This window comes from Parasteatoda tepidariorum, chromosome 6 (assembly GCF_982258835.1).
Source record: "Parasteatoda tepidariorum strain Cologne lab strain chromosome 6, Ptep-v5.0, whole genome shotgun sequence".
NCBI classification, from domain to species: Eukaryota; Metazoa; Arthropoda; class Arachnida; order Araneae; family Theridiidae; genus Parasteatoda; species Parasteatoda tepidariorum.
In genome coordinates, this window is record NC_141760.1 from 15,705,884 (window position 1) to 15,723,773 (window position 17,890).

General features: G+C 33.7%; 1 protein-coding gene across 1 annotated transcript in view; it reads right to left on the bottom strand.

Annotated features, from left to right (window-relative positions):
- LOC107446464 (sushi, von Willebrand factor type A, EGF and pentraxin domain-containing protein 1) overlaps positions 1 to 17,890 on the bottom strand; it is an 89,656-nt gene that overhangs the window by 11,404 nt on the left and 60,362 nt on the right. The window contains exons 20-27 of the mRNA XM_043053249.3: positions 16,491 to 16,645; positions 13,530 to 13,815; positions 11,479 to 11,752; positions 9,111 to 9,318; positions 3,849 to 3,999; positions 2,991 to 3,047; positions 1,498 to 1,629; positions 569 to 691 (exon numbers count right to left, since the gene is read on the bottom strand). Of these exons, the coding sequence (XP_042909183.2) occupies positions 569 to 691; positions 1,498 to 1,629; positions 2,991 to 3,047; positions 3,849 to 3,999; positions 9,111 to 9,318; positions 11,479 to 11,752; positions 13,530 to 13,815; positions 16,491 to 16,645 (1,386 nt within the window). The remainder of the gene's footprint in view (positions 1 to 568; positions 692 to 1,497; positions 1,630 to 2,990; positions 3,048 to 3,848; positions 4,000 to 9,110; positions 9,319 to 11,478; positions 11,753 to 13,529; positions 13,816 to 16,490; positions 16,646 to 17,890) is intronic.

Below are 17,890 nucleotides of genomic sequence, written 5' to 3' on the forward strand. Positions count from 1 at the left end.
CGGTATATTTATGTTAACTAATGTTGCTTTTCCTTATTATTTATCAATTACTTATTCACCATAGTTATAAAATGCATTTTTCGAGAGATTTCAGCTATTTATGTTCAATCAATTTATAAAATAACTTTGAAACTGTCTATTCTTTACTTTAACTGTCTACCATTAGTTATTTCATAGGTAAAGTATGAAATTTTTCACCTATTAACTGACTTATCTAGTTATTTCATAAAATACCAAGTTATTCTGTGACATAACTGAATTATACGATAACAGATATATTTAAATTTTTTTTAGATAATTGATTAAATATTTTTATTTATTTTTATGTAAAATCTCTTAATTAAGAAGAAACAAAAATGATTGTGAAGCCATTGTGGGTTTCGTAGGAGAAGCAAGCAGGTGGAGCCAGTTAGTTATAAATATTTTTTAATAAGCATTTCAACGAATGCTTGTAAACGTAATCAATCATTCATTCTAAGAAAAGGAAAACTTGATTTGTTGGAGTAAAATGTTATCTATTAGTAAGTGCTATGAATTTCAAGAATTTTTTAAACAAAAATCAAAATACCTATGCAAGTGTGGTTGTCATCCGATAGAGTCATATTTTCTGGGCAGCCGCACTTGTAAGAACCATCGGTATTGGTGCAAAAATGTGAGCAGTTACCATTGTTTTCCTGACACTCATTTATATCTGAAAAAATGATTAAATATTTACATTCTACTCACTTAATGAAAAAAGTTTGAAATTAACACCATGAATTAGATTTTTAAAATAACTAGCTTTCTAGTAGTTTTAAAAAAAACTTTGAAAAAATCCTACTTTTTGTACATTCAAGTAGAAAATATTCATATGAAAGTCAACACATTTTATATTAAGGCAAACCTAAAAGGACGTTTGAAACAAATATTGATTATCTTCTGTAATATTTACATTATTACAAAAAATAACCAATATAGACAGTTAATATAATTCACATAATCTTGAGAAAAAGCTTCACGACTGTTAAATTCTTGGGGTTTGACAATTCGTTTAATTTAAATCCGATTCATTGTAGAACAATGGATACTCAAATCTCACGAAACTTTCTCCGTCTTTGATGAAACCGTTTCCTGGTATATGCTCCGAGCAAAAATTTCGTTAAAGTAACGAAATTTTCTAACTAATAACTAATAAAATAACTATCGTCACTTCTTCGAAAACCGAATTTTGCTTAATTAAAGAAAAATTTCATCCTTTTCATTTTTTTCGAAAAAAAAAGTACCTCGTAGTGCCTAATATATTTAACTGATGTAATAATCAACTTTATTGTGGGCACCATATAAGGGGCAAAACACAACCAAGGAAAACACGCATGCCCGACGCGGGATACAAGTAGATATTGAAGGTCAATATCTAAGAAAGTCGAAGACTTTTTAATGACCTTTGACCTTCAATGTAAGGGTCCGCTGAGAGTATTTATGTCATATCATTAAGAAAAAAAAATTACATGTACTTACCATAATCACATAATTTTCCGTCATACCCTGAGCTGCAGTTACAATAAGAATAAGCATCACCTTCTATGCAAGGTTGACCATTCTGACAAGGATTAGGAGTGCAATCTTCAACTGGACGTTTGCTGCAATCACCTTTAAGAGATTGCAAAAGATTTTACACAGTCTTCGCCACTTTAAAAAATATCATTTTAAAATTAAAAGCTTCTACCAAACTGTAAATAAGTACTCATATTTTTTATCTATATTTCCACTCAGAAGCATAAAAATTGGACAATTTATACAGATTCCGAGAATTGCTTAGAAGCTGTGAAAATTCCATCTATAGATCTACATTCAATTATAAACTCCGTCTATTAAAATTTCTAATGGATCTAAATAATAAAGGCTTTAAAATTTTAATTTTTCCTGGATCCCTGGTCACGTGGGAATCACGCCCTGGTTCTACAGCAAAATCTTTCTGACAGGCTTAAGACGTAATGTTCAAACTGAAATAGTCCCGCAGTGAACTGATCGTTAAGACACGGTTCCCAGCAGATCATCGAAGTCAAGCATCACTGGCTGCGGTCAGTGTGCGGGTGGGTGGCCACTTGGATCAGTCTGCGTAGGGACCAACGGTGTGCGGTATTGGTCCTCGTTAAACTGCGTTACCGTAAAGTGCTCGACTTCTCGCGCAGGTCGTCGGGCTGCCGAAGCGGGGGTGCCATCCCCTCCGCAGAGGATCAAAATTGTGATGGCATGTCTTCGGATCATCCTCAGGGATGTTTCCCAGACCGTCGCCAGTAGCCCATTGTGCAGCTCTAGTGCAACGTAAATTAACAGCAACATCAACTGATCTTCCTCAGGGATGTTTCCCAGATCGTCGCCAATAGCCGATTGTGCAGCTCTAGTGCGACGTAAATGAATTACTACTACTACTCAAACTGAAATAATAAATGCTTTAATTACTAATTGGCAGATAGGATGGAACACAAAAATAAATAACAAACTGCATGAAATAAAACCGATGTTTTCCCCTTTTAAGATCCTAAATTGCTCCAGAAAAATTGAAAGTGCTAATAAAACGATTACTTATAGGTCATAGACGCCTCTTGTTGAACGAACCGGCGCCTGTTTGCCCCAGTCGCAGAGAATCATTCACTATAAAGCACAACTTAACCCAGTAATCCAATTTTAAAGCTAAGAGACGGCGATATTTTAACACTGAATATCCTGTAATTATTGGAGACGATTGATTGACAATCCACATAGAAACCTTCTTCAATATTTTAAAGACACCGGATACTTCCAAAACTTTTAAACAGATTTTTAATTGTGATCAAGTGCTGAGCTCGGAATAGCCTTCTTTGGCTCTTGCGCAAAACTACCTAACTAGCTAATATTTTTATCAGTGATATTGCAAAAAAAAACATGTAGCTAAATTTCAAGAAGTTAAATTTTTAAAAGCATACATTTTTATTTCGATAGAATAAAACACATTAATTATAATATCTTACTGTTTCCCTTGATTGAATATAAACAGTTACAGTTCTTGACTGCGCAACGTCCTTTGCCTGAAAAAAAAAGTGAAGAAAATGTTAGGTTTAAAATGACCAAACTAATTATTTAAGAATTAGATCATTTTAGAATGTTATTTTTAGTTTGTTTTAGTTCCAACAAAATAATTCACGTTTCAATAAATATAGTTTTGTTTTGGATTTCAGAGTTTAAAGTTTTCGTTTTTACTGCTGGAGATTCCCCTACATTAGAAGATAACCTAATATGAACCTAGTATAAATAACCTAGTATAAACCAAGTATAAATAACCTAGTATAGTAATAAAACCTAGATATCCTATGTAAACACAGAATAAACCGCTTCAGAACCGAAAAGAAAGTTTCAGAAGTCGCATTTTTTCTTTTTTCTTTTAAATATCAAAATTTAAACAAATTATGGTAGGACTTCTCAGGATTACGCAGTGGGAAAGTAGTCTAGCCATATTTACTTATTTAATTATATTTAAGTATTTATTTAGTTTACTTGTTTATTTCATTATTTTATCTCTTTATTTATATTTATTCATTTATTTATTTATTTATATTTATCATTTATTCATATTTATTTATTTATTCAGTATTTGAAACTCCATTGTTTTTCCCTAGATTTACTATAAGTCGCTTTCCTTTTAAACCTCAAATTTTAAATAACTTGCATAAGTGAAACAGATTTTACAATGAAGGGTTTTCCCCCCGGTGTAGTTTTCTCTTAAAAACCAATAAAAAATACTTTGGTTCATTTCAGATATACATTTTCAAAATATTATGAAAGAAATGTCCCTCAATATGAGGTCGTGAGGAAAAAAAAACAATGCTTACTTGAGCAGAGGTCCACTTTTTCTGAAACTTGAATATTTCCATATACATTGTTAGAAACTTGAAGCCAGGGTATTAAATTTCCAATATAACCACACATTAACGGTAATGACTTTATCTCATTTTCGGACAAAGCATAATCCCACACATTAAACTAATGGGAGGAAAAAAAATTAACCAATCAAAACTTTTAAACATAACTTTTCAAATTATATAATGCATATGGAAGATATATACATTACATATATATATTACATGTAAGATCTTATGATCTTATTTGAAGAAAATACTAGTCATTTCCACAGACGAGGAACAAGTTTTCTTCTTTTAAGTTTTATTCAGTATTTTATGATAAATTCTTAAGGACTAGGATTTCCTTACATTTACATTACATCTAAGCATGAATGATTACGTTGTAAAATATACTAAATGTCGTGCAAATATTAAAGAAGATATGCTTTGGAGCGAAACACCAGATTAAAAATTAAATGTAAACAATAATGTCACATCTTTTGCAATTAAGCGAAATTATTAAGGGTTAATAGGTGACAATTTAACTGAAAAATGTGCCGAAATTAATAATATATATTGCCTTCGTAAAAAAAAGACTTACTAAAATGGTAATGCCTTTTTCATTACGGTTAAAATTGTTCGCATAAAAATTTGGTCTTCCTGGTATTCAAAAAACAATTAATTTATTAACTCTTGTATATTTTTGGCAAAACATTACTTCTGATATAACTAAATTTGTCGCATGTGTCAAATGAATAAGAAGCCCCAACAAAAAAAATATTTGGGTTTTTACAATCGATGTTTTTTTGCGGATAAACCATTTAATTCACTTACAATTAGTAGTGTTGGTGGTCTTAACCATTATAAATCAACAAAAAAAATTTTTGACCTTAATTATTAAACATTTCACGCGATACATATGGGCTTTCGCTTCCAACTCAATTACAACAGAAATTTATACGACTTTTATTCATCAAATTTTTCAAAATCAAATACCTACAAATCTCTTAAATAATAGAATGGAAACTTTCATTTCAAATAATTTCTTAAGCACCATAAAGTTAAACAACTTTTAACTGCAACTCATAGGCCTAAAACTAATGGTAAAGTAGAGAGACTGGCATAAACAATAACCAATCATTTAAAAAATAAAATTAAGGAAAATTTCAAATACTGTGGCCTAAGTTATTAATAGTAGTTGTTAAGGAAGAAAATTTAGCTCTTTCTCAGTTACAAAATTTCCTCCGACATATTTATTAAATGGGTTTGTTGAAAATCCTTTAAAAGAGGATCCTCCAATCGAAGAAGCTTAAAAAATAGCAGATGAAAGGACAAAACGCGAAATTATTAGGTTTGTTATGATTTTAAGTTTGTAGATATGAATTGAGACAATCATGTATGGAGAGTTTAACCCTTTGACGGTTATGAACGAGTTCAGCTCGCAATCGAATCGTGCTTCATAATGCGCGCAAACGAGTTCCGCTCGGGAGCAAGATTTTGACCGTAATGGTTAGTAACGAGCACTACTCCCGTAGTGAAATTTTTCCCCAATGAGCGCTGACGAGCTGACTCGTACGCCATCATTTTTCTGCATATACTATGTTAAAAACGAAAAGTACGTAAAAACTGTTATTTATGTACTACGAATACTTTAAGAAATTTTTAAAACGCGTAAGGCGAGCTATCTACGGCCTCACCAGAGATGCCAACTAGCTCCGCTTTGTAAAATAGTATTTCCTAGTGATAGGGAAAGTCAAGTTACTTTCAGCTTAGTATTTTTCCTTTTAAGTAATTTTTTCACCACTAAATATCAAAGACTATAAGTAACATATAAAATGCAACGTTAAAGCAACAATCTACTGGTTACTCTATCAAAAAGTAAGCGTAACTGTCCTTCTCCAACGAAATTTACTACATAATTTGCTACCACTTTATTATAACAATTCCAGAAGACGGAGCAGTTGGCATCGCCAGAGAAGGGTGACGTTTTCGGAAGAACGGAGGTGGAAAACAGATGCCACTTTCGACTACTGTTTGCACGTAATACTGCGCGAATTAATGAAACGAAAAGTGCTCATTTCCCTAACCGTCAAAGGGTTAAATATCCTAACGCTAGAAAACTCATTCCGACGTTTAGTGGTCATTATACCATCATTTTAAAAAAATGTCTGATGTGAATTATGAAATCTATAAAAAGAATAATCATACTAAAGAAAAAAACAGAAACCGCACGTGTTTCCAATCTAAGAAAATAATATTTTAATTGGCATCTTGACTTTTAATGGCTCTTTGTGAAAGAACGATTCCTACGTCGTAAAATTAATAAGAGAATCTCTTTTAATCTATGAATTAAGACTCGTATAAGACATTCTATATTACATACATATACATTAATAACGTAAATACATAAAGCAGAAACCAGAAGAGATCTTAAAACAATACGAAAGAAATTCTTGCCCATTATTTCTTAAATAATAAGTAATGATAGAAAATACGATAAGAGGATAATTCTAAGGAAAATTTAAAACACGTTCTCCTTCTTACTTTCTTAAACGATAAGTTATAATGGATTATATAGTAAGGGAAATTCTAACGAAAATTTGAAACAAATTCTCCTTCATACTTTCTTAAACAATAAGTTATAATGGATTATATGGTAAGGGAAATTCTAACAAAAATTTAAAACACATTCTCCTTCATACTTTTTTAAATAATGAATTGCTATAGATTACATGCCAAAAAAATTCTATTCATATTTAAAAACAACACGCATTCATACTTTCTTTAACAATATGTTGTAATACAAGATAAATAAATTCTGATGAAATTTTAAACAGCTTCGCATACATATTTTTAAATAATGTGTTGCTGTAGATGATACGATAAAAATTCAATTCATATTTGAAAAAAAAATCACATTCATACTTTCTTAAATAATATGTTGAAATTGATTACATGATGCAGAAAATCTATTGTTATTCAAACAAATCTCATGCATACTTTTTTTAAACAATATCTTAGAATCAGTATTTAATAAAGCAATTCTAGTGACATTTTAAAGCAAATACACATTAATACTTTCTTAAACAATAAGTTAAAATCGATTGCAAAATACAGTAAATCAATTATTATTTTTAAAAAAAATCAAATTCCTTTTTTTTAAAAATCGTATGTCACTATAAAGAGATTTCGTCAATATTTTCAAAAATATTCACATTTATACTTTTCTTAACAATGTGTTGCAATACGTGATAAAAGAAAATTCTAATGCTAATTTAAAACAATTTAGCATTCATAATTTCTTAAATAATATGTTGCAATAGATTATATGATAAAAATATTCTAATTAAATTGTAAAACAAGTTCACATTAAAACTGTTTTAAACAATATGTTGTAATAGATTAAATGGGGTCGCCGATAAAGGTGTCTGATTTTTATCTGCCGGGGTGCAGTGATGAGAGATCAAGTAAGGTTAATTTGACCTTGCAAAGATTTTTGCTATTCCGCAAGGCCATTCGGCATATTTAGGAAAATTTATTTTCTCATATTTTATTTAGAAAACACAAATATGAAGGTCGCACACAATGTGGCAATTGCTGATTGTGGAAATGTGGTCAGCATTGCGCACAGGCAGCCTTTACTTCCCAGAAAAATTGGAACCCATCGATCTGAAGGCGAGTGGGTTTCAAGTTAACACTGAGGATCAACCCCTTGACTAGAATAATTAACCCTTTCCTGAACAGAAAATTTCGATTGAAAATTTTATTCGGGCAAGTGCTACCTAACACAGTATATTCTAAATACAGTGACAGTTCTTTGTCGTTAAAAGAATAGTGGTTGCTAAATGTTTTAAAACTGTTAGCTTTACGTTTCTAGTGGTATGTAAGATTTGTTGAATTGGTGTTCCCAGACTGGCTGCACTGCGCTGGAATCAGTAATATATTCGTGGAAAAAAATTAACAGATTGGAAAAATACTAGCAACAAAATCATTTTTTTATCGAAGCTAACGAATAACATGCGTATTTATGATTCGGTCTAGTTTCATTCAGCAAAATGGGAATTTCCCCCCTATCTAAAATATGAGTTCGCGGCTACCCTGATTGTCTGAAAAATGTTTCATTGCAAAATTACTTAAATGGAATCATACGAGAGTTGTTTTTCTTTAAGTAGGGTCCGTTTGAAAATAAAAATGAAAGAAAATTTTCAAGAAGCAAATTTATTTTCAGATTCTAAATACGTTTCTCCTTTCTTTTTTTTTTCAGCATAGTTACCACATTTGCTTAAACACTTATTATACCTTACAACTAGATTTAGAATACTCTCTTCATACTAACTTGCCGCCTGCTCCGTTAAGCAAGAGGTCACGGCTGCTTTCACGTATTCGTCATCGTTGTAGTGATGACCACCAAAATGATGTTTGGAATATCGGAAAATCCCTCAGCGCAAGATCTGGGCTGTAGGAAGGGGAGTACCAAAACTTCCCAGCCAAAAGAGTCCAATAAACCTGGGATCTGAGCTGCGAAGAGAGTCATTGTCACAGGGTAGCAAAATTCTCTGTCAGCATGGCAGAGAATTTCGCTACTTCACAAATCTACCTGTATGCAGCAGAGAAGTATTTTTTGCAGACTAAAAACGCATCACTGAACGTATCTCGTACGCGGTGGACAATTTGTTAAATTTGAACATTTTAAAGACGTAGAACTGACCGTACAGTTTACTTACACAGCTGCCATTGAGCACAGTTGTTCCCAAGGAATGCCGGGGACACGACACAAGCACTCGTTGCAACGCACTCAGCAAAACGACACTTAACTTAAAAAAACAAAAACTACCCTCGTTGTTGTTTTTGTTGACGTATGCCTGTTTAGGCAGAGGGGGTGCGATTGTTCTTGTCTTTCAGTGGCGCCATCTATGTTCAAGAATGCGACTTCTTCCACACCATACGTCGCACCCGTTTATAGGGCGGACCCATTCATTCATCCACAGATCGTAATTCTGATTTGAATCAGAGAACGATCGATCTCCAATCCAGTGCCCCCAGAGGTATTGATTTGTTATGGGAACATGGAGGACTTTTGCGACTCGACAGATTTAACGTGCATCAGTCACTTTACTACACGGGGAGTCTTCGGCCGGCGGGGTTCGAACCCACGAACTCTCGGAGATGGGCCCAGCGCCCTACCGACCAGGCTATCCTGGCCCAACAACCCTCGTAATAACCTTGAAATCTTAGTAATCAACGGAATCTTACCTCAGTAATGTCACCAACAAATGCTTCGAGTGTGCTAAAGGTTCCTCCCAAACTGTCTTGTTCCTGTCCTAATACAAACATTCCGGGCCACATGTAATTCTCGGTACCGATGCCGTCACCTGAAGCAGCAACTTTTCCATCGACAAAAAATGACCACTTTCCACCCTTCCTCTGCCACGTCAATGCGTAATGATGCCAGTTGAAATCACTAAAGAATAAATCATCTCTATAGTAATCTAATTAGATACAATTAGGTACTGGCACTTCAAGAAGAAGATCACAAATGCCCACACGTGTGACCTATGACGCCAGCGAAATCTGATCGTTTACAAGTAAAATGGCGTGCTGAATTTGAGCAAAGTTTCTACACATTAGTTAGAAAATTAATGAACGTGAAGTTAGTTAAATGCATATCGCACATCGAATGTGTTGAAATATAATTCTTTCTCTTCTCTGTCTTCTACTTAGATTTATTATTTGTTCATATTTTATATTTTGTATCCCTGGCAACTTCGATACATAATTAGTTTGGCTATGTTCTACTTCGTGCCTGTCTTTGTGTTAGGTAAGAAATATTCAGTGAAAGAATTTAAATCTTTGTAAAAGAATATAGAATGAGCCACTTAAAAGAATTGATATTTGACGGGCTTAGCTTATTCGAAATAGAAGGGAAAGTATCGTTGCTATCGTAAACAGATACCGCGTTTCCACAACCAATCAGGATCGAAATACTCACGTTACGTCACTTGCAGGTATACCATTATCAAAAAGTGAATAATTTTTTAATTGTTACTTAACAGAGTTCCGAATATTGTAAAAAATTTTCTTTGATATTTTATTTGGATTTGTTACTATGAAAAATAAGAGCTACGTCTTTTTTTCTAGTTTGTTTGGGAACTATTTTCTTCCGAAATATTTAAACAAAAGATTTATATAATTTAAAAAAAACGCCTCAAAAATGGCACATAATTTGAAAAAGATCATCAAAAGATTGTATTTCTAACTTAAGTAAAATTATAAAACAATGCAGCAACAATGTTTTGCAGTGTGCCGATACATTAAACAGACAGTTGTGTAGACAATTTAAATGGAATTGAATGGAAACATGCTCGGAAAACCTATTCTTAGCTCTTATCGTCAGCAGCGACGTCTACCGACACACATTGCGACTACTTTTGAAATTCAGTAAGAATAAATTCTCCGATTTCCTAAGCCAAACACAGTAAACCGAACGTTACTGTTTATACCTGTTTAGGAAATTTAAAATTTAAAAAAAAAATGTTTTAAGGACTTTATAATAAATATTTTAAAAAATCAATGCTTTAAAATTAAAATATTTTGATAAATAATTAAATACAGTATTAAAATTCCCACCATCACAAAAGAAAGTTTCAGAAAATTGCTTCAATAATTTCCCAGAAAAACTATATCCCAAATTAATACATTGGGAGTACAAATTAGTTCGATTCGTTTTTCTGTGGTTAAAAATGCATTTATTTCAGAATAAAATGAATGAACAGGTTAATCAAAGTATTGTCCATCGCTGGCCACTGCTTTTTCACACCTCTCAGGCAATTTTCGAAGTCCATCTCGAAAAAATGTCTCGACAGATGTACAAGGTTCGTCTTTCGAGGCGATCCAAGTTAGCAGTCTATTTTCGATTTCTGCAAAAGAAGTGAACCGGTGACCTGCCAAATCATTCTGCATACGTCGGAACAACCAGTAATCAGAAGGAAAAATGTCCGATGAACACAGCGGGTGCTGTAAAATATCCCACTTGAGAGTTTCCAAATTATTGTTTACGACTTTTGCAACATCAGGCCGACCGGTATCATGCAGAAGATTAACTTTGTCATGTCTTTGCTCGTATTCCGGCCATTTTTCTCGTAATGCACGACTCAAACGAATCAATTGTAGCCTATACCGTTCACCTGTAATGGAATCGCCAGGTTGTAGCAGCTCATAGTATGCAACACCATTCACCATTCTTGAAACGTCGAAACCATTCCCTACATGATTTATCAGTTGGAGCATTGCAGTCATCAACTTCTACAAGCATTCGATGCGCTTCAGCTGCACTTTTCTTGCAATTAAAGCAGAAACATAAGACCTCCCGCAAATGCTGCTTAGTTACCACAAATTTTGACATATTCAACACATTAAAAAACAGGTTTTTTGTATGAAACTCAAAGCGATATAAACTGGATATTATTGACAGATGTCTAACCTCTCTGAAACCAGCTGTCACTTTGATACATTCATAACAGCCAGAGCCATCTTTTGAAAACGGACCGAACTAATTTGTACTCCCAATAATATGGGGAAGAATATCGAGACTTCCCTATAATCGTATAAGAATAGTACTCACTGATTAGCCTTCACTCCAGTGTGCAGCTCTTCTCCGTGGATGTAAATGATGAATCCACGTGTATCGTAAAACGTGAGTGCATTGTCCATTAAAATGTTCTTTTCCTTGTCATAGTAACTGTAAGAAAGAGGTGTTGGCCTTTTCATGGCCTCGTCATAATTCGTCCGCATGAAAAAGGACACAGTTATCGAATAAAGTCTTTTGGTATTCTGTACGATTGCATAATTTGCAGTGGATGGAGACATAAAACTCAATGAAAATTCTTTAGGCAAAGCTGAAAGAGATGCAAAATTGAATGGCAATTTCTGGAAGCAAAGCCGACAAATGGATGGTTGACCGCGTAAAGATGGCGATAAGGGTTTCAATTCGTCGTAAGATTTTTAAGCCTAAGCTTGTTAAAAGGCACCATCCAATAGTAATATACATGTAGTGCTGTTCTAAATATAATGCTCTCTTTCAATCTAAATTTCGACGAAACAAACAGCAATTGAATTCGGAAGACACAGCAAGCTTGCTGAGATGCTACCCAAAATTTGGTTGTTATTTTACGCAAATTGCGGTGTTATTTTACGCATATTGCGGTGTTATTTTACGCATATTGCGGTGTTATTTTACGCAAATATAGTCAAATAAGGGATAACATTCAAAACATGGCTAACCTTACATCTTTATTTATTCTGTGATATTAACCTTGTTAAATTTATTTCAGGATCACGGCCTGTTAGAATTTATAAATGACAGAAAACTCTTAGGAATGGTAAAATGACGCGTAAATTTAAACACCCATCACAATAATACAACTTCCTAGAATATTAAGCCTGTTCACGCATCGCCTCGTAAGCATAAGCGGAGGGATACACCGGAAGTTTTCAAAATTTCTTCCGGTTTTAGAAGGCTTGTAATTGTTTACATTCAGCCAACCATCCATACACAAAACAGCGTTATAAAAAAAAATTTTAAATGTAGATTTAATTATTCACGACTTTATATCACTCATTTGGTGAAAAAATGACGTAACTGCAAAATCAAGTTACGTCATTGTTTCTCCAAATGAGCGATATAAAAAATATTATTTTTCCTTTGAAAAACAGCGACCAATGGCAAAATAAAGGATAAATTCGGATTATTTATTCATTTATTTTATTTTTTTAACATCTCTTTCGATATTTTAGCGGGAATAAAGTGTTCTATATATCGCTCAATGACGTAACTTGATTTTGCAGTTACGTCATTGTTTCACCAAATGAGCGATATGAATGTGTTTATTGTTTATAAAAAAGAAAAAGTTTCCACAGTTAGCCTGAAGGCATTGGACCTATAAATCCATGATTCCTCTACCATGAGGGATATTTTGTGGCAGAACTATGGTCAGTATAGGCTGACAGCCGAAGGCGTACTGACCAGCCATCACTGATGCGTCTCAATGAGAAGCGAAAAATTAAAAGGTGCAACGATGCTTCTTTTTTTCAATCACATTACTTAATGCTTGTAAAATAAAAAACGTTTTAATAATTAATTAAATTTTACACATTACATTAACAATTTTAATATAAAACCCCTCGGAATATATAGAATGTTTTGATAGGGAACTAGATAGCTTTGAACTTTCGAAATTAAATAAGTTAGCTGCAGGCTTTTAAATATATTTATGATACAGTATTAGTATTGCGTTATGATCATTCAGAATTTCAACTGATGATTTTTAACTGATAAATGATGACTTAATTAATATTAATAACAGCATCAAAAATAAAATTCAGATCAAAATAAAAGTTAGTACTTATCAAAGGTATATAATGATCCAAAATCTTGCGAATAATTCCGCACTAAACAAAGCCATCTTCTCGTGGGACGAAATCTAACGGAGATAAGGATTTGTATCTATTAAAGTGTTTCGTAAGCGTCAGTTTTTGTCCACGTGAAATTTCGAACTCGCCAGATCACATGAAATTCCGTTGATAATGTGCTCAACGGAATTAGTCTGTAAGATTTTGTCATCGGTACATTTTCAGAAATACGCTAGAATAATAAAAATGAATTTAAAAATTAACCTTTTTCGCATCTATCACCAGCGAAGAGGATCGAACACTGGCAAGATGCACTATTGATGCCATTGATGCAAACGCCATCATTGAGGCAAGTGTGGTTCAAACATTCATCTACATCAGATTCGCAGAACACTCCCACGTATCCCTCTTTGCAGAGGCAATTAAAATCAGTTTCATTCGATTCACAAGTACCTCCATTCAGACATTGGACAGTGTCACACAGATTTCGTTCCAGTTTTTTCTCACAATGCACTCCAGTAAAACCGGGAGGACAGCAACATTTGTACCCCTAGGCAGAAGTTCGTAAACACAAGAATTAAAAAAACAAATCATAGTTCAGTGAACCTAACTAAAACATGAAGAAAAAAAAATGTTTTTCAGCGTTGTGTTTTTAGTGTTCCTCCGCTAAAAGGTTGGCATGTATGATATCCAGTTTTCAAATTTTTATTTTTCTCTTAAAGCTAAATACGTCAGCTACCTTCTACCATGTTACTCCAAAATACCTCTAAAATAAGGTCGAATATTCCCCATAATCAACAAACAATTTTTAAAAAATCAAAGAATAGAAGAAGAAAGATACATTCAATATGGTACGCTTTTTAAGATAAAAATGTAGATTTTTATTACCATTAAATTTTGAAACACTAGTTACGAAGTTTGTCAACAGATGGCTCTCTTAACTCTATACTATCATGCAGTGGATAATTTTTCAAGTAAGAAGCACCACGTGTTGATGAACTTTATAACTACTTTAAAATTTGAAAATAATAAATTCTTGCCCATGAGCAAATCGTATTTTTTTCTCTTTCCGTTTCCAAATCTTCGGTCATTTTTTGGAATTCGATTCTTAAGAACTTTTAACTTTAAAAAACGCAGAGGTAAATTGTTGGCGTTTACTCTTTCTCTCTCAATTTTATTTTTGATTGAAAAATATAGAGAAAAAAGTTATTACTTATTCATAATTGTTTTTTCTTGTTCTTTCTTTTTCTATAGTATTTGAGAATATTGTACATAAGGATTCGCGACATTGACAAAATAAATTGCAAAATTGACATAAGACATAAAAAATACTATCTACCAAACACCTAACTCAAAACAAGAAATATTTAAGAAAATTAATAAATAAGCTTCTTTCCATCTATACACTTTCTACCAATAAGTATTTGGACAAGTGTGATTGAAAAGAAAAACAAACTTTATTCATAATCAATAGATGGTAGAGCCTCCACGAGAGGCAATTACAACGTGAACCCTTCGGGGCTTACATTCCACAAGTCCTTGCGTGACGGCTAGTGGTATCTTCTTCCACTCGGCTTGGAGAAGACATGTAAGTTCCTTCACTAATTTTGGAAGGGTAGTACACCCCTTAATTCGGCGATCCAACTCGTCGCAGAGGTTCTCGATGGGGTTCAGGTTCGGGCTCTGGGCAGGCCAGTCCATTCGATTAACCCCATTGGCACCATACCAAGCCTTGGTGACCCTCGCAACATGACAGCTGGCATTGTCGTCCTGAAGTAACAGGGGTCCGTCCCGCTTAAACTGCCACAACGTAGGAAGCACATTGTCATCCAAAATAGTGCAATAGGCATCGGCGTTGAGCTTACCATGAATGGGGACCAAGGGTCCCAATACCAGGAGGGCATGACGTATCTCAGGACCGCAGATATAGTCATTTGCTTAGTTGTCCAAATACTTATTGGTAGATAGTGTATATATATATATACAATATATATGAAATTCAATTTCTTTTCAACTTTTTTGAGCGAAAAGAGTTCTCAAACCGCTTTTCTCGAAATCTTTTAAAATATGTTGTTTTTTTCAATTGCATAGTAGGTCTAGTGTCGTTTAAAGTTGAAACAAAATGTTCCATATCGAATTCACGTTTGGATGATCATGATCCGCTGGTGTCGGGAAAGCTCGTGTCATACATGATACCGCGTGAAAGGAGAATCGCATCATTACGTATTTCCTCATCCGCACTACAAGTAGTGAAACAACTATATTCGCTACTTTTTTTCGTAGTTTCTAGTGTAGAGTGCTACTTTTTAAAAATAAGTAGTGCAGTGAGTAGTGCGATTGAAAAAAACAGTAGTTTGTAGCGATTCCTGGCAACTACTTTTAACGTTAGTTTAGAAAAGAAGCAAGGCTCCAACGCAACTCCTTTTCCGAATTTGATGTGTGCAAATCTTCGCAGGTCCGTTAATGAATGCAATGAAAATGACCCCGTGGCTGTAGTTGAGCGTTAACAGAACGAAATTACGTATCTGGAATCATGTTTAAATTGCATTTAAACTAGTCATTACGAAAAATAGATAATTAATCCCACTTTTACACGCAAATGCACGTTCATGTTATTTCAAAGGAAGGGAACCTATTTTCGATGGACTTCATTTCTTGGAGGAAATAAAAGAGCATTAAACGATAAAAAAAAATTGCCAGTGTTTGATAATTTCGCATTTCTTAAGTTAAATATTTGCTGTCGAGAAAGACGTAAAAAGTTGAATGTAAAATGAACAAATTAAAAAATAAATTTTTTGAAATAAAAAATTGTCTCATGTAAACAGGAATCATCAAAACAAATTTCATAGAATCATTGAACGAATCACAGGAATCATTCTACAACAATTGTCTCGTGTAAACAGGAATCATCAAAACAAATTTCATGTTTAATATTAATCAATTTTATATTCAAAACCATTTTGAACATGGGTGTAAATTGATTTCTCCAGCAAAGTTCCGTTCCTTAAAGTAGTGAAGTAGTTACTAAATACCAAAGTAGTGAAGTAGTCACTAGATTTTAATTAAAAAAAGGGTAGTTGTAGTTAACTACGTTTGTAACAAAGTTGTTGTAGTAAACTGCAAAAATAATGTAGTTCTTCCGACCACTGGTCCTGAGCTGGTTAAGCAAATGAAACAAACAAAAACCTCAGAATCAGCTAGAGACTATGTAAAAAAAATGCTTACTTCCAGTTTGTCAAAACAGGTACCACCATTTAAACATGGATCTAAACCGCAATCAAATATATTTATTTCACAGTTCAATCCCCCAAATCCAGCTGAACAGATACATTCGTATCCTTTAATCAAGTCTTTGCATTCACCGCCATTCTGACACAAACCTTAAATGAAAGAGAAAACATTTTTTTATTATAGAACATTTTAAGGTCAGTTGAAATAGGTAGGGACAATGGATACAATGATCAGAACAAAAATTGATGACCAACTAAAATCAAAAGGTCATTTTTATTAAAACTGAAATTAATTTATATAATATTTTCATTAAACCCGTATTTATGTATTGGCAGCAAATGCTGGATTTTAAATAAAACTGAGAAAAATAAACTACTCATATTTGAAAAAGAAAATACTCAGAGCCATCCTACGAAGTTGTTAAAGAAAACAGTGATTTTATGTTTTATTTAACGATCGTCGTTGAACAGCCAACCCAATTTCTGGTTTATGACTACTCATGTTCAACTACACAGCCTTGTCATTTTGAACCCAATCCAGAAGACAAGGAAACTCCTGGATCAAGTAGTGAGCGAAATTTTACCTTCGTGGAGGACTTTTTCATGGAACCGACCAGCATTTGCGTTACATGGAGAGGAAGAGGAACCACCCTCGGTTAGCCTAACGGCAAGGGGACTAAAACCCATAATCCGTCTACTATTGAGGATACTTTACGTCAGCACTTTAGTTGGTGCAAGCCGGGTGCGGAATTCTTATCGTCGCTGGGATAGCCATTGCTGGGATTCGAACCCGGTTCACCTCATTGGAAGGAGAGCGCTCTATCACCTGAGCCATCGCAGCTCAGAAAACAGTGATTGAGGGGTTTAGTACAATTATGAATTATACAGAAAATTTAAGCAACCAACCATTATTTCAATTATTAAATCCTATAGAATGAAATGGCTGGGTCACATCTAGAGAAGGGATGATGTGACCCAGCTGAGAAGCTGACTTTTGATAAGTTTACAGGCAACTGAAAAGGGGAAAGACTCCATATGGATTGATTCTATGGAAAAAGATCTCGGAAACCATGGGAATCAATAAATGGAGAAACCTAGTGTCTAATCGAGACAGATATAGACGGCTAGTTGGGTTGGCTCCATCCTGTACTAGGCTGTCATGCTGATGGAGGAACAAGCCAAAAAAATGAAATAAGAATAGATTATTTTACAAGATACATTGGTATTCCAAATATTGCTCACCAATCGAACTGAGACTTTAAACACAAAGTGAAACGGAAATTAGTTATTCAGATCTCAATTGAAGAACTAATAAATATGAAAAGTTAAGTTTGATTTTGGAATTCAAAGGAAGCAGGTCCGATTCACTCTGATAGAGAGATTTTTGGATATGTT